Consider the following 25,429-nt stretch of genomic DNA (forward strand, 5'->3'; position numbering starts at 1 on the left):
TTTTTTTGGCATTTTATTGTTTTTCAGTGTTTTATGAATGATGGTCACTCGTTGACCTGATACGTGCATTGTGTCCGAATTTGGTGTCAGTTTGTCCAGTGATTTTGGAGTTATGTTAATCCCAGAAACGAATATTACATTTTTATTTATATAGACTAGCTGTCCCCTGCCATGCGTTGCTGTGGCCCACATGGGAGTTCTGTGTGGGAGGTTTGGCCCAATTCTATTGTTGATAGGGTTCAGAAAGCTCTGTGATTGTAGGTGAACTATAAATCCCAGCAACTACAACTCCCAAATGTCAAGATTCTATTTTCCCCAAACTCCACCAGTGTTCACGTGTGGGCATATTGAGTATTTGTGTAGAGTTTGGTCCAGATCCATCATTGTTTCAGTCCTCAGTGCTCTCTGGATGTAGGTGAACTATAACTCCAAAACCAAAGGACACTGCACACCAAACCCTTCCAGTATTTTCTGTTGGTCATGGGAGAACTGTGTGCTAAGTTTGGTTCAAATCCATCATTGGTGGGGTTCAGAATGCTCTTTGATTGTAGGTGAACTATAAATCCCAGCGACTACAACTCCCAAATGACAAAATTATTTTTTTTTTAGTGAAGGACATACATTGGGTTTTTAGGTGTCTTGTGTCCAAATTTGGTGTCAGTTCGTCCCGTGGTTTTTGAGTTATGTTAATCCCACAAACCAATATTACATTTTTATTTATATAGATTAAATATATCAGATGGTGGGATTTGTAGTAACTTCAACAACATCATATGTTGTCCATACACCCCTCCAAACCCCTCCAGTATTTTCTGTGTGCCAACTACCTTTTATTTTTCAGTGATTGGTTGGGGGGGGGGACGGGGACGGACACCAAAATACTGTTAGCTTACACTTGAAAATTACCTAGGGCTGGCCCTGAATGAGAGTGAAGTTGTCGAAAGCTTTCATGGCTGGAATCACTAGGTTCTTGTAGGTTTTTTCGGGCTATAGGGCCATGTTCTCGAGGCATTTCTCCTGACGTTTCGCCTGCATCTATGGCAAGCATCCTCAGAGGTAGTGAGACCTCACTACCTCTGAGGATGCTTACCATAGATGCAGGCAACACGTCAGGAGAAATGCCTCGAGAACATGGCCCTATAGCCCGAAAAAACCCACAAGAACCTAGAGAGTGAAGTTCTTTGGAATTTGGTATGGCGTTTTGAGCAGAAAGAAAAGGTGACTGGACTGGTTTTCTTTTACCTTCCTAGATTGGGAGAGTGGGAAGGAGGAGAAAGCAACAGCCGTCTTAATGTTGCTGAAAGGAAATACTTTCTTTTCGTGACTTAGAAGGGGAAGAAAAAGTTGAAACTTTTTGTCCATTGCCTGCTTAGAAGAGAGTGTGAGGTAGAGGAAGAAGCTCGAATTTTGATGCAGCTAAGTTTCTTCTGCTTGCTTATCTGTCTGTATGTGTGAAAGCAAGTGGAGTCTGTTTTTGTCCCTTGGCAAGTCTGCTGAGGAAGACACAGCAGGGGATGTACTGCTTCTCCTTTTGTGCCCTCTCTGCACCTGCTGCAGAAGACACAGCAGGAAGTGTGTTGCCTCCCTCTCCTAATATGATTTTTCCACTTTGAAAGCCTGATGGAGAAGGCACATCCAAAGAACACAGTTCATACCAGTTGCTTTTTGTCACTGTGCTCCTCTGAAGACAAACTTTTTGTCAAGTCAGCTCATCCCAACCAAGCTCTCTTGTAGCCATTTCTATTTCCTCCAGAGAACATTTAGCCTGGAAACCATAAACTGTGATGTTTTAAGTTTTGAGGATTTTTAAAAATGGTGGATTGAATAAAATTGTTAATTTTGTGACTTTGGAACACATCCCCTTGATATCTAATGATTCCCTGTGGAAATGGCTCCTTTCATTTACATCAGTTTCAATTTATATCTTGACTTCAGGAACACGGTCTCAATGTAAACAGAGATTTGCCTTCAAGTTGTTCAGAGTTTTTGATGAGGGACACCAAAGAGGAATTAAATCATATTACCCAACAGTTGCATGTACTGTAAACTGTAAATCTGGCAAAATTATTACAAAGATACAATATCTGGAAGATTGAGTATGGTGGTATGCTAGAGCAAGATGGTGTCAGTTAGGCCCGTAGCCAGGATTTCGATTTGGGGGGGGGGGTGAGTTCTTTTTCAGGGGGGGTCGGGGGGGCTGAGTTTCAGGGGGGGCTGAGTCTGAGTGCAAGAGGGTCTACCCTAGCAAAATGTTTGTATCATTACCCCAATATCCCCATGCATATGGGATATATTGAGTATGGTGATCAGATCATGATACGAATAAACATAACAGTTTAAATAATGCACCAGTAAGGCCTTTTCACGAACCACTATGAGAATTTCGGGGGGGGGGGGGGGGGCTGAAGCCCCTCAAGCCCCCCCCCCCCCCGGCTACATGCCTGGTGTCAGTGGAAGGCAAAGATTATTTATGTGCATGTGTTCATAGAGAAAGAATTCATAGAATCATAGAGTTGGAAGAGACCTCATGGGCCATCCAGTCCAACCCCCTGCCAAGAAGCAGGAAAATTGCATTCAAAGCACCCCCGACAGATGGCCATCCAGCCTCTGTTTAAAAGCCTCCAAAGAAGGAGCCTCCACCACACTCCGGGGCAGAGAGTTCCACTGCTGAACAGCTCTCACAGTCAGAAGGTTCTTCCCAAATGTTCAGATGGAATCTCCTTTCTTGTAGTTTGAAGCCATTGTTCCACATCCTAGTCTCCAGGGCAGCAGAAAACAAGCTTGCTCCGTCTTTCCTATGACTTCTTCTCACATATTTATACATAGTCATTATGTCTCCTCTCAGCCTTCTCTTCTGAAGGCTAAACATGGCCAGCTCTTTAAGCCGCTTCTCATAGGGCTTGTTCTCCAGACCCTTGACAATTTTAGTCGCACTCTTTTAGACACATTCCAGCTTGTCAATATCTCCCTTCAATTGTGGTGCCCAAAATTGGACACAATATTCCAGGTGTGAATTTTTTTTCCATTCCACTTCTTTCACACTTCCAGTTGCCAGTCTGACAAGAAGTTGGTGCTAACCTTTACTCATTGACAATATACTTTTTTCTGCGGAGTTGCTACTGGTTTAGAAAAGCATGCACTTTCCATAATATATAATACTAGCGGTCCCCTGCCACGCGTTGCTGTGGCCCAGTCTGGTGATCTGGAAAATAAAGTAATGAGAAAGTGTTGGTTTCTAATATATGTAATGTCTTTATGCTTTTGGGTAAACAGTATTTCTTGCTGTTTCTTTGCCAGTGTGGATGTGGAGATTGACTGGTTTGCCTACTCTGGAACATGCATCATTGTCCTTCTTTAGGGGTCCCTTTCAAATCTTTGATATTGCATCTGTCATATACATATGTGTGTGTGTGAATGGCTGGATGGCCCTTTGTCAGGAGGGCTTTGATTATGTTTTCTTGCCCTGGTGAAAGGAGTTGGACTGGATGGCCTTAAGGCAGCATTTCTCAACCTGGGAAGTCAAGATCTGGGGGGGGGGGGGGGGTCACCAGGGAGGTGGTACTATATCTGTCATAAACGTGTGTGTGTGTGAATCATATATATTTATCTATATATTTATCTATATCTATGGCTGGATGGCTCTTTGTCAGGAGGGCTTTATGTTTTCTTGCTATGGTGAAGGGAGTTGGACTGGGTGGCCTTAAGGCGTTGCGAGGGGGTGACAGAAGGGTCATCAAAGACCACCAGAAAAAAACATTATTTTCTGTTGGTCATGAGGGTTCTGTGTGGGAAGTTTGCCCCAATTCTGTCGTTGGTGGGGTTCAGAATGCTCCTTGATTGTAGGTGAACTATAAATCCCAGTAACTACAACTCCCAAATGTCAAGGTCTATTTTCCCCAAACTCCATCTGTGTTTATATTTGGGCATATTGAGTATTCGTTCCAACTTTAGTCCAGATCCATCATTGTTTGAGTCCACAGTGCTCTCTAGATGTAGGTGAACTACAACTCCAAAACCCAAGGTCAATGCCACCAAACCCTTCTAGTGTTTTCTGTTGGTCAGGGGAGTCCTGTGTACCAAGTTTGGTTCAATTCCATCGCTGGTGGAGTTCAGAATGCTCTTTGATTATAGGTGAACTATAAATCCCAGTAACCACAACTCCCAAATGACAAAATCATAATTTTTTGAGTGATGGTCACTCCTTGTGTAGTGAGACATTTTGTTGCCAAATTTGGTGTGATTTTGTTCTTTGGTTCTTTTGTTTTTAAGATACTCATTATGCACAGAGCATTTATAGATAGATAGATAGATAGATAGATAAAGACATATAGTTTTGATAAATACAACTCTTTTTTACTAAAACGCTCCTTTGTACTTTTCTTTTACATAAGATATGTTCGAAGGTAGCAAGTGGAAGTGGACATTAGTAATAGAACTGGAATTACTTTTAGTAAATAACAGTTTTTCGGAGAGACGGTGAAGGTTCTTAAGGGATGGTGACTTCAGTCCCTCAATCATTAATAACAACAATAACTAACAACAGGGAAGCTTTTGTTATATCTTGAATGTTGTGTTAGTGCAGCAGTGTGTGCTGATGCTCCTATGTTGGCAACAATCATGATGGTCAAATGTGTAATTGATGGAGCACATAAAGCCATTATGGGATAGGGAGAGCATCTGTGATGGGGCATTGTAGGGCTAGGGACTTGCATGTCTTCAATTACGTTGTTTGAGCTGCCACAGATCCTTCTTCATGAGTGCAGCTCTACGTGCCTGTCCTATTGTGATAAGCTTTTATAATGACACTGTAGTACAGCAAGATGGACTTACCTCTTTTGAAGGACAAGATGCCCCTTGTCTGCATAAGTGCAAAGATCCACTGTTGGCAGCTATGGTGAAATATATGTCCAGGACATTGGTATGCAAAAGCTTACCATGGAAATATGATTTTTATAGTCCATGATTTGTTTATCTGGGGATTTTTTTTTCCAAATTCCATGCTATATTTCCTTATCCAGGCTGTTGAATTGAAACATAATATTAAAATCAGATTTTTGCACAGAGATATAGTGAATGCAGGGAGCCCCCGGTGGCGCAGTGGGTTAAACTGCTGATCTGCTGAACTTGCTGACTAAAAAATCGCCGGTTCTAATCCGGGGAGTGGGGTAAGCTCCCGCTGTTAGTCCCAGCCAACCTAACAGTTTGAAAACATGCAAATGTGAGTAGTTCAATAGGTACCATTCCGATGGGAAGTGAACAGCACTCCATGTAGTCATGCCAGCCACATGAGGTGTCTACGGACAATGCTTGCTCTTTGGCTTCGAAATGGAGTTGAGCACCAACCCACAGAGTCTGACACAACTTGACTTAATGTCAGGGGAAACATTTACCTTTTATAGTGAACACAGAGGCCATGTGGCTTTTGCATTGGGATGAGCTCCCGCTGTTAACCCTAGCTTCTGCCAACCTAGCAGTTTGAAAACATGCAAATGTGAGTAGATCAATAGGTATTTATTTTATTTATTATTTACATTATTTCTATCCCGCCCATATCAGCCTGAAGGCGACTCAGGGCGGCATACACAGTCGGCACAATTCGATGCCATAAATACATACATTGATAAAGCAAAAAAGAAATATTACAAAACATTTAAGCATAAAGACACTGAATAATAAAAAATTAAAAATCATGTCCTCTCATTCAAATCCTCATCCGTTCCATTTTCTTGGACGTTCCTGGGTGAATTGCCGATTGACGTTTTGTCTATTTATCCCGAGGTTCCGAATGCTTGCTCGAAGAGCCAAGTTTTTACTCTTTTTCGAAAGGTCAGGAGGGAGGGGGCTGATCTAATGTCCCTAGGCAGGGAGTTCCACAGCTGAACTGTTTCAGCGGGAAGGTAATGACACTCCATGCAGTCATGCCGGCCACATGACCTTGGAGATGTCTATGGACAACACCGGCTCTTCGCCTTAGAGATGGAGATGAGCACCAACCCCCAGAGTCGGTCACGACTGAACTTAATGTCAGGGGAAACCTTTACCTTTTATAGTGAATGCAGAGGCCACGTGGCTTTTACATCGGCTTGAAATCTTCTTCAAGAGAGAACTGTGCTGCCTGTGTAGTTTTAGTGACTTCCTGGTTCTTATGATTTGCACAAATATTCTAATTGAATTAACTTCCAGTATTAAGATTTTTGAATAACTGTATTTTTTAGTACAGTTGTATGCATTGGTTATATGTGTTGAAACAGAGCTATGAGAACTGTAAGTTACTGAGCATTGTTCTCGTTTGATGATGAGAAGTATGTGGAACTGCATTTTAATACATGTGAATTTTTAATAGTATTTCTGTGTGTTTTTACTGTGCTGTGACCTGCCTCGAGCCATGGGGAGAGGTGGGTAAGAAATAAAAATTATTATTATTATTATTGACACAAAAGCACAGTATGTCACAGCAAACAAGATCTATATGCTGGATTTCGTATCACAAAATCACAAGTCGAACACTTCCCAAGCATCTAGGACTGTGTGATGTATTTACTTACTTATCCAAACGTATCTCTCTCTACATTCCACCTCGTAATTTAGGATCTACTGGGGAGGCCCTGCTTTCGGTCCCACCGGCGTCACAAACGCGTCTGGTGGGGACGAGGGACAGGGCCTTCTCAGTGGTGGCCCCTTGTTTGTGGAATTCGCTCCCCAATTAAATTAGATCGGCGTCCTCCTTCCTCACTTTTAGGAAAAAACTAAAGTCGTGGTTTTGGAGTCAGGCTTTCAGCTAGTGGACTTAGCAGCACTTAGACACTGAACCGGACCATAGGATTATGACAATAGGAAACGGATATGTGATTTTGATTAGGCGACTATGTTAGCATATGAGTATGTGATTTTAATTAATGTTATTGTTAATTTTTATGTATTTGATTTTATGTTGTTGTATTGACATAACGGAGCATGGAGCATAACGGCGCTCCATGCAGTCATGCCGGCCACATGACCTTGCAGGTGTCTACGGACAACGCTGGCTCTTCGGCTTAGAAATGGAGATGAGCACCACACCCCAGAGTCAGACATAACTGGACTTAATGTCAGGGGACTACCTTTACCTTTACCTATTGACATTATGGCATTGAATTGTTGCCCATGTAAGCCGCCCTGAGTCCCCCCTCGGGGGTGAGAAGGGCAGGGTAGAAGCGATGTAAATAATAATAATAATAATAATAATTTCAAATGATGCACGCAGATCCTTTTGCACCTTATTATTATTATTATTATTATTATTATTATTATTATTATTATTATTTCCCATTCAGTAAATATATCAGTCTGTGCCTTGGTTTTGAGAAATAATTAAATTGTATTTAGGGTAAAAAGAGAATTCCTAATCCGTTTCAGTGCTCTCGAAGAACACTTATTAAAAGAAATATTCTATTAAAAACAGCAACCGTTCAAACATTCCCAACTTTTAAAAGTCCATTAATTTTCTACAGGTCATAAAAATAATAGGTCAATAAGAATGTGAATAGGCATAAATATTAACTATTGCCTCTGAAGACATAAATGTAAACACAAGGGATGCACAATTTTTTGATAAACTGAGGTGGAATCCAACATTTCTTGCATGACTGACTGTATAATGTGGCGATAGCTGTGAGAAAAGAAGAGCCCAGCATCTAAGACCCAACACAATGGAAATGCAATGAATCGGAATGCCTCACAGATCATAGCGGAATCAGAATTTCCAGCAAGGAAAATCTTTTCATGGTGAATTAAGTGGTGGAGGAAGAAAAATGATGATTGAAAAAAAAGGTAGGCACAGATGAGAAACACTGGGCTCAAGGCTCACTGCTGAAGATTTAAGAACCTCAACTAAAGCTAGGCAGGATAGAATGTGGAAAATTGAATTTACTAAACAATTAAGCATTGAATTAATCTACATCCAGCACAGTGGAAAAGTGGGGGAGTAAACCGAATGGAGCTGAATAAATCAGTGGAGCTCATTAAAAGATAGTGAATATTTCAGGTCTGTTGTCACATAAAGGGGGACAGTGTGCTCAGTGCATATACCATAGCATATAATTCCTTAGCTCTCAGCCACCCTTCCCTTTTAGCGGAGTCATACTTCTAATCAGATTAATGAACATTTCTGCTGAGGTTATCATGGTGGTTCAATATTTTACCTTGTTATCTGTGGCTTTTCTATTAATTACAAGTCAGATCACTAGTCAACAATAGTCGTCCCGAGCAACATAAATAGCATGAGTGCACCCTGGAGATGTAACTCTGAGGATCTGATGCATGCTGGAACTCCCAAGGGCTCTTGCAACCTCCCACATGCCTTGCTAGCCTTTTCTTCAATTACAGTTAATGCAATAGTTTGCCATTTTCTCTTTCTAATTATATTTTCAAGTGGGATTTGTAGCACATAGAAAAACATCCTTTTACATGTTGAGGCACCGGGGCTTTGTGCCTGGCATTGTCTGTCCCCTGGGTGCTGTACCATTCTTTCTGCAGAGCTTGAATAAACAAGTCCCCCTTTTAAAGCTGCAGTTGTACAAACCGAAAATTTATGCATTAACCGTTTGCATTCTGGGCATGTGTTCCAGATTGCCTCTTACAGCATTCTTCTGGTATGCTGCATTTGTAAACGAGCATTTCTTTTCACAATTCACACACCAGTCTTTCCATTCCAGGATTGGTTAGCATGATTTGTTTCCACAGTCTCTGAAATAGTCACATTTAAATACAATGCATAATTTCCCCACGTCTTACCTATATTTAATGGTGGCTATTATATACAGGAATCCAGAAAGTGAGAGCGGTATATTTTAATCAACTAGGAAAAAATTATACCTCTTTAGCTTATTTTTTTTAAAAAAACTTTAAATCTAGTTCAGTGTTTCTCAATCTTCCTAATGCTGCGACCCCTTAATACAGTTCCTCATGCCGTGGTGACCCCCAACCATAAAATTATTTTAGTTGCTACTTCATAACTATAATTTTGCTGCTGTCAGGCATGTAGCGGGGGGGGGGGGGGGGGGGCTTGAGGGGCATCAGCCCCCTCCCCCCCCCCCAAATTCTCATGGTGGTCTGCAAGAGGTCCTTACTGGTACATTATTTCAACTGTTATGTTTACTCATATCATGATCTGATCACCATGCTCAATATATTCCATATGAATGGGGGTATTGGGGTAACGATACAAAAGGTTTGCTAGGGTCAGGGGCGGCTCAAGCCATTATGTGAAGTAAGCATTTGCAGTATAGTTGATTTTGCCCAGGGGCGCTCTTGAGGGGCTCTTGGGGGAAAGTGGAACTTGACATATGTGAGTTGTAGTTACTGGGATGTATAGTTCACCTACAATCAAAGAGCATTCTGAACTCCACCAATGATGGAATTGAACCAAATATGGCACACAGAGCTCCCACGACGAACAGAAAATATGTATCAGTGATTGGTTGGGGGGGGGGGGGGGCACCAAAATACTGTTTGCTTACCATTGGGTCACAGAGCTCCCATGACCAACAGAAAATACTAGAAGGGTTTGGTGAGCATTGACCTTGGGTTTTGGAGTTGTAGTTTACCTACATCCAGAGAGCACTGATGTATCGGGACCAAACTTGGCATGAATACTCAATATGCCTAAATGTGGACACTGGTGCGGTTTGGGGAGGATAGACCTTGACATTTGGGAGTTGTAGTGGATGGGATTTATAGTTCACCTATAATCAAAGAGCATTCTGAACTCCACCAATGATTGAATTGGGCCAAACTTCCCACACAGAACTCACATGAACAACAGAAAATACTGTGTTTTCTAATTGTCTTTGGCGACCCCTCTGACACCCCCTCGCGACTCCCCCAGGGGTCCCGACCCCCAGGTTGAGAAACACTGATATAGATGGTCACTTGTTGGCCTGATAGGTGTATTGTGTCCAAATTTGGTGTCAATTCGTCCAGTGGTTTTTGAATTATGTTAATCCCACAAACAAACGTTACATTTTTATTTATATAGATTTGCTATCCTTTCATGACCAAAATCTTCTGCCTGATGCAGCTGCCTCATATTTGGGGTAAGCCCAACAGAGAGAAAAGTGGGACATCACTTTCTGGTTCAGATTTATGGAATCAACATTATTTTTACTAGAATCCACCAACAGATATATTTCCTCACTTTTAGTCTTTTCACACACACTTCCCTTGTTATCCAGGTTTTTGCAATTTCAACTGTATGACTGAAGATAGTGGGGATGATGGGAATCATTTAGTTGTCGCAATAGATAAACAATGGGTGGCAGAAATCCATGGTAATCTGCTGTAAATAACCAAGAAATTAACCAGGGAATCCTGGTCTAGATTCTGCCCATCCTTGCCTCAATTCATGTCATTAAAGTTATCTGTTTTGATTTGTTTACACTTGGTAGTAGTTGATAAGATGTCTCCCCACCTCCGTTCTCTGCACGCCGTATTGCAAGACACTGAAGAACAACCTAATCTGTTTTTTACACACATACACACCAGTCACTATGATGTTTTTAAAAGCTTAGTACTAAAAGCTAATTAAAATCGTTTCTGGTGATAAAGGGAGACATGGGAGGATAGTTGCCATGATTGTTTTTCTTAAGAATTTAATTTACAGCCAGTTTTTCCTATCTGAATGATACTTTCAAACACACCCTGTGATAAGAAGCAACATCTGTTTTCCGTTCATTAGTACAAGAGTGCTTGCATGGAGCTGAGTGTATACAGCCCATGTGAAGCCATTGTTGCTCTAATTTCTCTCTTCATCCTGATGCTTGGTCCATTTGCCTATATGCCATCTGGCAAGTAGCTGACCCATATTGGCTATTGGAACCCTAGGCCTAATTGTGAATGAAATCTTTAAGTTTTCCCATGTGTGTTTTCTGTGCGCTTTGGAGCCTGTTACATATAGGATGGTCATGTGTCTTCTTTAAAGAGAGCAGTCCTCTATGTGAAGCGTCTTCTGCTGGGAAACGTATTCATTCAAGCCTGGTTTAAAGATAATGAACCAAAGGAAGGGGCAGCAGGCCTTCTGAAGCTGCCCAAAATATTTAACGTCTTGACAGCAGACTGTGCAGAAGGCACACTGGTCACCTTGTCAGAGTCTCCCTCGCTAGGATGAGCTGTGTTGGATTTCAGTTTATTTTGTATTACTGTAATTATTATGATAGTAATGATTTCTAAATTTGCACCTATATGGATGAATTAGTAAAACCAAATTGCATACGAATCTGCCTTCTCCCTCCATCTCTTTGCCTCTCTTTTTGTGATGTGAGAATAGCTTTCCCCCATTTTGAATTTTTTGGCTTGTGGATACTTATTTGTGGGTTTTATTGTTTACTAAGATGATTGATTACTAAATAATGTGTAATCTATCCTTTGTTGTAGAATCTCTTTCTCCTCACTATTATGAATTAGGTGCGGGGTATAAATAAAGATAATAATAATAATAATAATAATAATAATAATAGCCTCTCTTATATCATAAACCAGGCTGCTTTTGACAATTACAAAGCATGTTTTTCTTTTAAAGAAACATACAGAGTCTGAATTCAATATGGTATTTATTTATTTATTTATTTATTTACTATACTTTTATACCGCCTTTCTCAGCCTTATCAGCGACTCAAGGCAGTTTACAACAAGTCAGCACACATAACAACAGAATACAATTTAAATATTAAATTAAATACAAATTAAATATTAAAACTTTATTTATACCCCTCCACCATCTCCCCGATGGGGACTCGGAGCGGCTTACATGGGGCCAAGCCCAAACAACGTATTACATCAAAATAAAACCAGAACATAAACAACAAGCAACATCATCAAAATTACATGAAAAAACATATAAATACAATAACAAAATAACATTACAATAAACAAAAAAACACAGTTGCAGTAACAGTGGGCGGGCCACATGTAAAGGAGCCCCCGGTGGCGCAGTGGGTTAAACCCCTGTGCCGGCAGGACTGAAGACCGACAGGTCGCAGGTTTGAATCCGGGGAGAGGTGGATGAGCTCCCTCTATCAGCTCCAGCTCCTCACACGGGGACATGAGGGAAGGATGATAAAAACATCAAATCATCCGGGCGTCCCCTGGGCAACGTCCTTGCAGACGGCCAATTCTCTCACACCAGAAGCAACTTGCAGTTTCTCAAGTTGCTCTTGACACAACAAAAAAAATAGTATTTATTTATTCTCAGCCTTATCAGCGACTCAAGGCAGTTTACAAGTCAGTACACATAACAACAGAATACAAATTAAATATTAAAAGAGTATAATAATAAATATTAATAAACTTTATTTATACCCCTCCACCATCTCCCCGATGGGGACTCGGAGCGGCTTACATGGGGCCAAGCCTGAACAACATATTACATCAAAATAAAACCAAAACATAAACAACAAGCAACATCATCGAAATTACATGAAAAAACATATAAATACAATAACAAAATAACATTACAATAAACAATTGTATAAATCACAATAGAAACAATAAAAACCAACATCATTATCATCAGCGTCTCCTAGTTAAATAACGTTGTCCAAGTTCCATTGTCGAGTGATTCCATTTCCTATGTCAGTTACTCTGCATTTGTAAACGCTTGCCCATATAACCATGTCTTAACTTGCCTCTGAAATGTTAAGAGTGAGGGAGCCAATCTAATCTCCTTAGGGAGGGCGTTCCATAGCCGAGGGGCCACCACAGAGAAGGCACTGTCTCGTCCCCGCCAAATGTACTTGTGATGAGGACGGGATCGAGAGCAGGGCCTCCCCGGACGATTTTAAAGTCCTAGATAGTATCATGTTTTTAGTCTGGAACTGCCAGTTTCCTATGGTGGTGGTGTTCTAGCAAGATACAAGATGTGTCATGTTTTCTATGCATTGTGCTGAATACGGCTTGTTTTGTTCTTAATTCCCACCTGACAGCCTTCCTGGAACAGAGACCACGATGACACAGCATCAACACGTTCAGGAGGAACACCAGGACCCTCCAGTGGGGGGCACACATCACACAGTGGGGATAACAGCAGTGAGCAAGGTAGGGGCCTTACATTGAATTCTGATTATCTTTGGGTTTAAGTATGCAGGTGCTAAATAAGCATTTTAATATTTTTAACACTGGGCGTGGATTTTGATATGGCAACGTATAGTGAGCCTCGTTTGAACCCTCCAGGATGAATGGTAATCCATCTTTTTCTGTTCAGTGGGCCTTGATTAGATGTCTGTACAGTATAACTGCTAGGGCTGTTGTTAATAGTCCTATGAAGATGGGAAAAAGACAGGCAAAGGACAGAATGAGACCCATCCTCATAAGCCAAAGCCATTGCATCCATTTGTCTTGGTCTCCAAAACAGAGTCTTTTCAAATTAGGGAAAGCCATTGTGTACATTTTGGGCTTTACTGACAACTCTGATTGCACCCTCCTGTCAAATAAATGAGTAGTGAATGAGTAATGGGTTATTATTGATTAATGCATTAATTATTGATTAATGGTAAATACACATGTGTTTGTATTACAGTGAAAGCCCATTTTGTACTCTTCCTTGTTTATGTTTTCTTTCACTTTGCCACCACTGTTTTCTGTTGAGAGCATCCCTTAACAGAGGATACAGAAAGTGGTGGTGATATTTCTAGTGATCAGTTTGGATAGGACAGTGATGGGCAACCTTTTGAGCTTGGTGTGTCAAAATTTGCCAAAAACCTGAGCATAACTTGGGAGGAGTGTCACTTTGAGGAAAAAACCCATAATTTTGCAATATTTATAGTTTAAGAAAAATGTATAATCCATGCTGAGTTATGGAGTGAACAATGCTCAAACGTGCAGATGTTAAATTTGTAGAGCCTTTTACAAATTTAAGGATGGAATTAGATTGCCTCTTATAAGGTGTATTTCTCTGTATGTGGCCACATGTGTCTGCGTGTCATCAAAAATAGCCATGCGTGTCAGTGCTGACACGCATGTTATAGGTTCACCATCACGGGGATAGGAGATTGCCCACCAGTTGTGATCTCAGCTTACCTTGAGCAGTGCAGCAAGCTATCTGATGTTGAAGACTGGCTGTTTCCTCTCACAATGTGCCAGGGATTGACAATGTACTACAATTGTTTGTGCCTTTCCTGGAATTTGCTGAGGACTGACATCTCATGGCTTGTATTCCATAGACAACAGCTTTTAGATGCACTGACATGGAGAACATATCCATTTTCATCAAAGTGCATTGCAGTTTCCTATGGCTCCCCAAGGGCTCTTCCACACAGGCCCTATATCCCAGGAACTGATCCCAGGCAGGCCCATAGCCAAGAGAGAGGGGGGGGGGGGGGCTTGAGGCGCTTCAGCCCCCCCCCCCCCCCAAAATTCCCAGGTTGGTCCGTGAGAAGGCCTTACTAGTACAATAAACTGTTATGCTTATTCATATCATGACCTGATCACCATACTCAATATATCCCATATGCATGGGGTTATTGGGATAACGATACAAAAGATTTGCTAGAGTAGATCCTCTCTCACTCAGACTCACCAAATCAAACTCAGCCCCCCCCCCCCCCCATCAAATTCCTGGCTATGGTACTGATCCCAGGTTTTCTGTTTATCTCAGATTATCTGGCAGTGCGGACTCATATAATCCAGTTTAAAGCAGAAAACTTGGTATCAGATCCTGGGATATAGGACCTGTCTGGAAGGACCCTGAGACTGCAGTTTTGGGGTTCTTTTGCTCAAAAACAACAACAACAACAACAACAACAACAAACCAAAACACCTGTTTTAAAAGCAGGGGATAATTTTTCCACTTTTCTGGGTCAATTCTTATTGGAAAAATCCTTATCTTGACCCAAAATGAAGAAGAGAGAGCCCAAAACATGATGGAACAGTTAAGTTTAGGGACCTGTGTATAGTGGGAGTGAGTGACTTTCAAGGTTACATATAGCCCCCTCCCTTTGCAATAGGATGAGCAGGACAAAAGTGGATATGACAATTTAACAAGCTTCTTTAGAAAAAGTGCTTGGAGATTTATTAATTTGACTGTGTTTGTCACAATGTTTCAACACTTGATCCTTCCCATATTCAGCCAGTAGCTAAAATGTTTTATGTAAATGAGTTACTTTGTTTTAGCGTCAGGCTAACTTTATTATTCGCTGATAGCAAAAGAGCAGGGACTAAGTTGCTTGTTATGAGTGGCGTTTGATGTTACTTACACGATACATCATTAATATTGTGTATGCGTTTTTTGAAGTATCAATGTTTGGACAAGCTCAAAAAGTAGTTTTTTAGAACTCTGCAACTGCAATAAATTTCATGCTAATTAAATGCAATTAAAACGTTAAAGGGACTCTTAATCTGAATATAAAGAGAGTTATTTTATTGAAGTTGACTCTGACTCTACAATAGATATAAACTTTTAAATGTAGTTTTATGATCCTGTTTGATTCAAGTGCTGTTGGACAACAAAGGAATTGTGTGTCAGAAAAAGGCAAGGGAAGGAGGGAAAGGAATTGAAAGAAAGAAAAGAGAAAAAAGTTCTTTCGAATTGTCAAGCTCGGCATTTAAGCATGTTAGTTTTTCAATTGAAGTAGCATTCGGTATTTTGGTCCATGTACAAGGAGTTAAACTAAAGTTGTTACTAACATCTTCACATGAAATTTTAAGTATTTGTGCCACTTTATTGTTTGAATAAAAGCTGCTGACTTCATCACAAATAAAACCTAGTAAAAATGGGGCCTGGAATGGTGAACTGTTGAAGAGCTGAAGCAGAAACTGGTAACCTTTTGACCTCTGACTTTTACGGGAAAATGATACGCAACATAAATTTAAGGGGCCTTTTCTCTTTCAAGTATTTCTTCATATATGTGTTGCAGTCCATAGACATTAAGGTAGTGTTGACAATTTTGCAGTATTCTCCCTAATTTTAACATTAAATTTTAAATTCTGTTTAAATATACTACTACAAAACAATAAACGCTTTATGCATAGGAGCACAACACAATCTCCTCATTTGCTTTGACAACCACAAATGTGAATAGTGCTCTTTGAAATGAGAAAGATGTTGCATGGGGAAAGGTAGCTTAGAAATGGCATTGTTTTTGTAGAAGTGTTATAGGTACACTTATAATTAAATACATAAATTTCAGCTGGGTACATATGAAGTACCCATTTATTTTGGGTTGGAGGGGGAATCTGACCAATGTAATAGAGATAATTGTTACCTTAAATCTCTTTTAGTATTTTTGAGAATTTTTTTATTTAATAATTAATCTGTCATCTTATTTAACTGAAGTACATGCACAGTTCACACTTGTTGCTTTCTGTGGCGGTTTTTACCAAGATTTATTTATTTATTTATTGTGTCAAGAGCAACCAGACATTTGTATTACATTTTTAACAAAACAAAACAAACAAACAGACAGACAAAACACAAAGTTTGCAAGCATGGTAGTTGATTAAATGTCTTTTGTCCAGTAGCTGGCCACTTGGAGTGCCTCTGCTGTTGCTGCAAGATGGTCCTCCATTGTGCATGTGGCAGGGCTCAGGGTGCATTGCAGCAGGTAGTCAGTCGTTTGCTCTTCTCCGCACTCGCATGTCGTGGATTCCACTTTGTAGCCCCATTTCTTAAGGTTGGCTCTGCATCTTGTGGTGCCAGAGCGCAGTCTGTTCAGCGCCTTCCAAGTCGCCCAGTTTTCTGTGTGCCCTGGGGGAATCTCTCATTTGGTATCAGCCATTGATTGAGGTTCTGGGTTTGAGCCTACCACTTTTGGACTCTCGCTTGCTGAGGTGTTCCAGAGAGTGTCTCTGTAGATCTAAGAAAACTATTTCTTGATTTAAGTCGTTGACGTGCTGGCTGATACCCAAACAGGGGATGAGCTGGAGATGTCTCTGCCTTGGTCCTTTCACTATTGGCTGCTACTTCCCGGCGGATGTCAGGTGCAATACCGGCTAAGAAGTGTAATTTCTCCAGTGGTGTAGGGCGCAGACACCTGTGATAATGCGGCATGTCTCATTAAGAGCCACATCCACTGTTTAGTGTAGTGAGATGTGTTCCACACATTATATTATATTAATTTAGGCATCAGTAGGTTAAATGTTTTTGAATATTTACATAAAACTATAATTCAAGATAAGTCTGTCCAACTCTGATTAAACCATTATTCTAACTTTCTTCAATGTAAATATGCTTACATGTCCTCCATAAATAGAGTAAAATAATAATAATAATAGAGTAAAATAATGGAATGTAATAATAGAGTAAAATAATAAATGTAATAACAATACAGTAAAATAATAAATGTAACAATAACAATAATAAATAGAGTAAAATAATAAATGTAATAATAACAACAATAAAATAATAGATGTAATAATAATAATAATAACAACAACAACAACAACAACAACAACAAAGTAAAATAATAAATAACACTGACTCGAGTATAAGCCGGGGGAGACTTTTTCAGCCTAAAAAAAGGACTGAAAAATTAGGCTTATACTCGAGTATATACAATATTCTGATTTGGTGCAGTTTAGAAGATTAGCACATTTTCTTCAGCAACTATTTGTAAAAGTCATTAATTCTTCGACTTACGGAGATCTAATTCAAACATGATAAACCCTGGATTTTTCTTGCTGCCAAATCCTTCATAAACAGTTACTTCTGCAAAGGGTGAAAGTGCTAGACAAAAAAACAACAACATATATATGTCCATGGTTCTTTTTATCATGAAATGTGAACTGTAAACACTTGCTAACCTGTTCCTAGGCAAGCCTGAGTCATCAGCCAACAGCATATCATAACTGGATTGTCTGGAGAGAGAAATGTCAGAGTTCCTTGCGCATATGTAGTGATAAAGAAAATTACACATAGAAGATTATGCTCATTGAAGGACCCCAGGCTTCTGGCCAATTGTTATATCTGAGCTAGGCCTTAAACTCAGTAGTATATTTCATTGCCATTTATGGAGAAAATGAAAAGGTGTTCCTCTGTAGGTCTGGTGCCATTTTTTTTCTATTCATAGAAAAGTCACTATGCAGTATAAACATTTTAATCTACATTAATCTTTTTAATTGGTTAAAAATACCCTTTTTAAGGCTACTTTTAAAGTCAATTTCTTCCCTAGCAGCATGGGAAGCGATATAGAATAATAGAATCATAGAGTTGGAAGAGATCTTGTGGGCCATCTAGTCCAACCCCCTGCCAAGAAGCAGGAAATTGCATTTGGATGGATGTATATATTAGATTAGAGCAGGGGTCCTCAAACTTTTTAAACAGAGGGCCAGGTCACAGTCCCCCAAATTGTTGGAGGGCCGGATTATAATTTGAAAAAAGTATGAATGAATTCCTATCTACACTGCACATATCTTATTGGTAGTGCACATGTATCTTTGACTTTTGAGGGCCAGAAATGTTTCCTGAATTCATGGAAGGAAGAAATCGGTATTGGAAGAGATATAGTTCTGTGGCCTGCCGCAACCTCAAAACTCTTCTGCCTTTAAGTCTTTGGAGGCACTAATAATAATAAAAAATAGTCTTTATATATATTCTGCTCTATCTGCTCTATCTCCCCAAAGGGATTCAGGGCAGATTGTTTTGTTCCTAGGGAGGAACCTGGTGAGCTTGTATTCATTGCTGAATAGTTATGTTTTTTGAGCTTAGACATTCACAGAATGGTTTCGGGATTCAAGAAGGTGGCAGGGGGAGGGCTATCTGTTCCAAGCTATTATACAGAAATTGGGTATCTCCTGGTGGGGCAGCCCCTCTGCTAAGCATGGCATTCCCTAGCTGATGAAGAGTGCCGGAAGAGGGCCCATCTCTTCATAGAGCTAAGCATCAGGGAAGCGGGCAAAGTCCCTTTGCTTGAGTGAAGTGCTTTTGAGCTCAAGTGGGATCAGCTGCAGGGGCAATCCTCCTACCATTCCATTGGGTCGCATCCTAGGAAACCTGTTGCTTTCCTGGGTGCTTCCCATCTCAAAACATAGGGGTGTCCATTACCACCCAAGAGCTGTCTTATGACCAACAAGTGTATGAAAGTTTGGGAAGAGATTATCATAGGGAAATACGGTTTTTTTTTCCTCTGTCCCTAATCCTTTGGAATAAAATTTTTGAGAAGTTTCCACTTATTTCTTCCCCCCTCTACATTTTGACCAAAGGTTTCCAGTTGAGATAAGAGAGAAACACAGAGCTTAAACCCCTACTCTCAGAACTGGTTTCACTCTTATCATGTTAATCACAGTTTTAAAAATGAGATTTGATGTAACTGATGGACTTTTTTGGTTGTATTTTGGAATTATATATCTTTTGCCATCCCGAAGTCCTCTTGGCCAATATTGTTATTTGTATATTTGTGGAACTATGAACAGTTTTGTAATGGCTTGCTGTGAGTTTTCTGGGTTGAATTCCAGAGGCATTCTCTCCTGACTTTTCTCCCACATCTATGTCAGGTATCCTCAGAGTTGTGAGGTCTGTTGGAAACTAAGGCAAGTGAGGTAGCATAACTTACTTTTTTAAAATGTGTGCCATTCAGTCGGTTGAAGACGTAGCGGAGCACTAGTGGTGTCGTTCAAGAGGCGGGAGTATAAAGTTTTGTCCTGACACAGTTCAGTCGCCATCATGCGTTGGAACAGTGAGGAGCGTGCTTTTGCCATTGAGGCCTACTTTTCCAGTGGATTTGGAGTGGCTGGCCCAATCTCCAGATTTGGCTCCTTGTGATTTTTTTCCTATGGGGTTTTTCCCGTGTTTATGTGAACCGTCCAAAGACCCTACAAGATTTGAAGACCAACATCCTTGAAGAAATTGCCAACATAACGCCTGCTATGCTAGCAAGCCAGAAAACATTAAATAGCCTCTGTCTATGTCTGTATATTTATTATTTATTTATTTATTTGGGGTGCTTCTACCCCGCCCTTCTCAATCCCCAAAGGGGGACTCAGGGCGGCTTACAAAAAGGCACAATTCGATGCCTAACAATTACAGAGTACAATACAATATACAATACACACATTTACCATGTAATATCACCGTTATAACTAATTAAAACAATCAAACAATATACTAGCATCAATAAAAACATCTTGTGGTCAATGTTCACCAAATCCAAGTCCGTAAACCATTTAGCATCGTCATTGTCCTTTCCTACTCTGGTCATTATTGGTTGTTTTAGTCCATCTGCCAGCTTACCCAAAGGCCTGGTCCCACATCCAGGTCTTTAGCTTCCTTCTGAAGGAGAGGAGGGATGTTGATGTCTTAATTTCCCCAGGGAGCGCATTCCACAGGCGAGGGGCCACCACCGAGAAGGCCTTGTCCCTCGTTCCCACCAGTCTCGCTTGTGATAAAGGTGGGCCCGAGAGCAGGGCCCCCCTCAGCAGATCTTAAACTCCGAGGTGGGACGTAGAAGGAGGTACGTTCGGACATATGTTTTGACATATGTTTGTATGTCAAAATTGGCATTGAATGTTTGCCATATATGTGTACACTGTAATCCGCCCTGAGTCCCCTGCGGGGTGAGAAGGGCGGAATATAAAAGCTGTAAATAAATAAATAAAAATAAGAGTCATAACGAACGCCAGAAATTGGTTTACTCAGTGTATGGAGAATGGGGGACGTCACCTACCTAATTTGATCTACGTAAAACTACGTAAAACAAAACTTTAGGTATGCGCCTACATTATAATTTTTTTTTCTGATTCATACAATGGGTTTTATTAAGTTTTGAAAAAAGGAAGTTATGCTGCCTCACCCTGTATATCTGTGGAATAATGTCCAGGGTGGGAGAAAGAACTCTTGTCTGCTTGAATGTTTTGTAATGCCTTCATAATTCTTTCCATAAAGGTGTGTGTGTGTGTGAAAGAGAAAAGGAGGGAGGGAGGAATTGGGACATGCTCCACGGCCCATCCAAACCAACAAAACAAAAACCCTCCATTGTGCCCTTATTTGACCACAGTGATCCTTTTTGTTCTTCCTTTTAAAATTCTTGAACCCGGCCTTTCTGTGCCCAGTGCTCAGTTTTAATTGCCCCGTACTTGTGTCTTGGGTGCAGACTTTAATAAACAAAATTGTTGTCCTTTTAAAGTAGGAAGGTTTTTCTACTCAGAGAAACAGTATCAGCACTTCAATGCTTTTGTAGAAGAGTTCAGGCAACCTATTGGCAAAAGGCAATTCCATTTATTATTGAAGAGAATCTCAAGGCAGTTGTTTTGAGCCTGCAAAGCTAGTCAGCGGAGCTGGATGACGGGGGAAATGGGGGCCACATTACGTTCCAGATGACTGAGCAACGATTTATACACCAGCTCGCCTTTTTACATGAAGAAGAAAAGTAATAACAGCACAGACCCAGGCATTTGAAGCAGTCAGATGTCTGATGACTAATGGGATAGGTAGGAAGGAGCGCTCTGATTGGATGTCTTAATGAGCACATTTCGCACAGAGTTTGGGCTGCAGTTCCCCTTGACCTTTGCCCTTTATTGACCGAACTGACACTTCATTTTTCACATACTTCCAATTATGGCTCAGCTTAAGTGTTGCCCTCCCTCCTTTATTTCTTTGCTATGGACAACTTGAGAGTGGTTGAGGCCACAGAAGATATTTTAATTTGAGAAACCACCATAGCGGTCCGGTTTTTAGGGTGTAATCTGAACCTGCTGTCATTTTGCAGTTTTCCCTGAGGAAAATAACAGGTTTTGTTCTGTTTAACACTTTGAATTTTGTTTTTGAAAAATGTAAGAAGGCGATTGAATATTGGAACGCAAAGATTTAAAAGCTTATATTTATGCCCTTTTCTCTTTTTACAATCCGATGTTTTGAAATTCAAGTAGTTTGAATGATATGTGTTCAGCTGTTTCTCCAAAGACCTTTTTCAATATGAGGCCCTAAAACGTATTTTGACGTTACACTCTTCAGTAATCAGAGAAAAACAAAACATAATTATTGCTACAATCCCCAAGTCCACAGAGTACATTAAAATATCCTTGTTGTTTTAGCAATTTTTATTGTGCAAATGAAAAGTAGAAATATCTTTCTGTGCTGAGAAGACTACAGATGATTACATTTGTATATAGGAACTAGCCATCCCCTGCCATGCGTTTCTGTGGCCCACATTTATTATTTATTTATTTACTTTATTTATATACCGCTTTTCTCAGCCCTCAGGCGACTCAAAGCGGTGAACAACATCGATATAAAACGTTACGAGACAAGTATAGGTCAATTAAAAGCAATTGTAACATAAATCATTAAACATCAGTATATCTCTCACACCAGAAGCGACTTGCAGTTTCCCATAGTGCTCCTGACACGACAAAAAAAAAGGTATAACAATCATTAGCGCCTCAACAGTAAAATCAGAATCCAGTCTCGTCATCCATTATTCCGTATTCCTATGTTCAATTACACTGTTTAATCAAATGCTTGTTCGAACAGCCAGGTCTTCACTTTCCTCCGAAACGCCAGCAGGGAGGGGGCCGATCTGATATCTGCAGGCAGGGCATTCCACAGCTGAGGGGCCACCACTGAGAAAGCCCTGTCTCTCGTCCCCGCCAAGCGCACCTGTGATGCAGGCGGGACAGAGAGCAGGGCCTCCCCAGATGATCTCAGTGTCCTAGTCAGTTCATAGGAGGAGATGCATTCGGAGAGGTAAGTAGGGCCAGAACCGTTTAGGGCTTTATAGGCTAAAGCCAGCATTTTAAATGTGCCCCATGGGGGTTCTGTGTTGGAGATTTGGCCCAATTCTATCATTGGTGGGGTTCAGAATGCTCTGTGATTGTAGGTGAACTATAAATCCCAGCAATTACAACTCCCAAATGATAAGATTCTATTTTCCCCAAACTCCAGGAGTGTTCACATTTGGGCATATTGAGTATTCATGTAGAGTTTGGTCCAGATCCATCATTGTTTGAGTGATCTCTGGATGTAGGCGAACTACAATTCCAAAACCAACAGACACTGCCCACCAAACCCTTCTAGTGTTTTCTGTTGGTCTTGGGAGGACTGTGTCCCAAGTTTGATTCAATTCCATCGTTGGTGGGGTTCAGAAAGCTCTTTGATTGTAGGTGAACTATAAATCCCAGCAATTACAACTCCCAAATGACAAAATCAATTTTTTTGAGTGAAGGACATACATTAGGTTGTTAGGTGTCTTGTCTCCAAATTTGGTATCAATTCGTCCAGTGATTTTTGAGTTCTGTTAATCCCACAAACGAACATTACATTTTTATTTATATAGATAGTATGGGAAGAGCTTCCTTTGGCCCCTTCTACATTGCCACATAAAATCTAGATTATCTCTTTGAACTGGATTATATCTCAGTGTAGGTAAAGGTAAAGGTTTTCCCCTGACATTAAGTCCAGTCGTGTCTGACTCTAATGTGTGGTGCTCATCTCCATTTCTAAGCCGAAGAGCCAATGTTGTCCGTAGACACCTCCAAGGTCATGTGGCCGGCATGACTGCATGGAGCGCCGTTACCTTCCCGCCAGAGCTGTACCTATTGATCTACTGGGGCTCCATAATTTGCATGTTTTCGAACTGCTAGGTTGGCAGAAGCTGGGGCTGACAGCGGAAGCTCATGCCGCTCCCCGGATTCGAACCTGTGACCTTTTGGTCAACAAGTACAGCAGCTCAGCGCTTTAACCTACTGCACCACTGGGGTTTGAAAGCAGATAATTCAGGTTATTTGCTTTGATCATTTGGATTTTGTGTGTGTCAGGAGAAACTTGAGAAAGTGCAAGTTGCTTCTGGTGTGAAAGAATTGGCTGTCTGCAAGGACATTGTCCAGGGGACACCTGGATGTGTTACCAACCTGTGGGAGGCTTTTCTCATGTCCACACATGAGAAGCTGGAACTGACAGACAGGAGCTCATCCCGCTCCCTGGATTTGAACTGTCGACGTTTTGGTCAGCAGTCCTGCTGCTACAAGGGTTTAACCCATTGTACCACCGGGGGCTCCTTAATCTGGATTATATGGCAGTCTAGAAGGGGCCTTAATCTGTGTGTGATCTTGCTAGCCATATTATAGAATCTCCTAGCAAGAATTCTGCATTTTAAGGGAGATTAGGGGTAATTTCAAAGCACAAGTTAGGCACATGTCTACGTGATTTTCTTTTGCGACTTGACTAAGTTTGAATTTCAGTGTGTGTGTGTGTGTGTAAAATCATACCTAATACAAGCAAGCATATTAAAGAAAACAGAGTTAAAGCACCTGCATGAATGCCTTGAGTCTAGAGGCTGTAAAAGGAGGCCCACTTGAATAGTAATCGGACATGAGTATTTATTTTGTGAAATTATTGCTTTGTTTCGAAATGTTTGGAAATAGATAACAAGTCACTTGTGTCCAAACAAAGGTCTTTAAGAAACAGATGTATTTATCTCAAAATGTATGAAGTGTTACCTTCTTTACTATGGAGCCCTCTGGCACCATAATAGCATGGCATATTTTTACTACTATAATATGGTAATAAAAAGATATGTAAAAGCCAGACAAAGGTACTGTCTTTTCAGTAAGGTGACCCCTGTTACCAAGTAACTGCTTTACTTATGAGCTTATTAAACACTCAAAAAATGAGCTTTTCATACTTCATAGGCATTGATGTGAAAATGAGCTGTCCTGTGAATAGTTTTCTTGATCATTTTTAGAACAATTGATTAGCCAAAGAGCTTCTGTCATTAGTTGACATTGACTGATAGCAATTTGTCACAAGCTGCGAAGGTCAGCCAGACAGTGGAAGCTTCGGCTTGTCTTTGATTGACCTTTACTGATTCCATTATCATACGACTGGCTTGGCTAGATGTGGCCCTCGGTTGAAAAAGACAGGACATAAGTCAGCAATGGCCTGCTCTGTTTTCTGGTTATGGACATAGCGTGCATCTTCATCTGCTTTTAATTTTTATTTCCAAACAAATGTCTTCATTCTTTCTCTAAACTGCATTCCTTTTTACAAACGCATTTGGTATCTTTCTTTTAAAATCACCAAGCAGTAGATATGGTTGTCTCTTGCCAAAAGCTGCTTTTATTTTCCTTTTTTTATCAGGGAGAAGTCTATAAAGTCTGTTGTAATGTGTGTCTTATCTATGTTGTTGGACTTGATTGCCGTAACATTTACCTTTAAAAAAAAATGTGTACTTGGTTAAAGAACAGTTGAAAATCATGTTCTTATGCATATTTCAACATAAACCAACAGTTACCGTATATGCTCGAGTATAAGCCGACCCAAATATAAGCCGAGGCACCTAATTTTATCACAAAAAACTGGGAAAACTTATTGACTCGAGTGTAAACCGAGGATGGGAAATGCAGCAGCTACAGGTCAGTTTCAAAATAAAAATAGATACCAATAAAATTACATTAATTGAAGCATCAGTAGGTTGAATGTTTATTAACATTTACATAAAACTGTTCAACTCTTACTAAACCATTATTCTAA

At 40.5% G+C, this 25,429-nt stretch overlaps 1 protein-coding gene across 2 annotated transcripts in view; it reads left to right on the forward strand.

Moving 5' to 3' along the window:
• The window catches only part of MEIS1 (Meis homeobox 1), a 222,372-nt gene that overhangs the window by 51,972 nt on the left and 144,971 nt on the right, over positions 1-25,429 (forward strand). For both annotated transcript variants that reach the window (XM_060784304.2, XM_060784320.2), the window contains exon 7: positions 12,957-13,068. In XM_060784304.2, the coding sequence (XP_060640287.1) occupies positions 12,957-13,068 (112 nt within the window). The remainder of the gene's footprint in view (positions 1-12,956; positions 13,069-25,429) is intronic.

The sequence above is a fragment of the Anolis sagrei genome, chromosome 1, assembly GCF_037176765.1.
Source record: "Anolis sagrei isolate rAnoSag1 chromosome 1, rAnoSag1.mat, whole genome shotgun sequence".
Lineage (NCBI taxonomy): Eukaryota > Metazoa > Chordata > Lepidosauria > Squamata > Dactyloidae > Anolis > Anolis sagrei.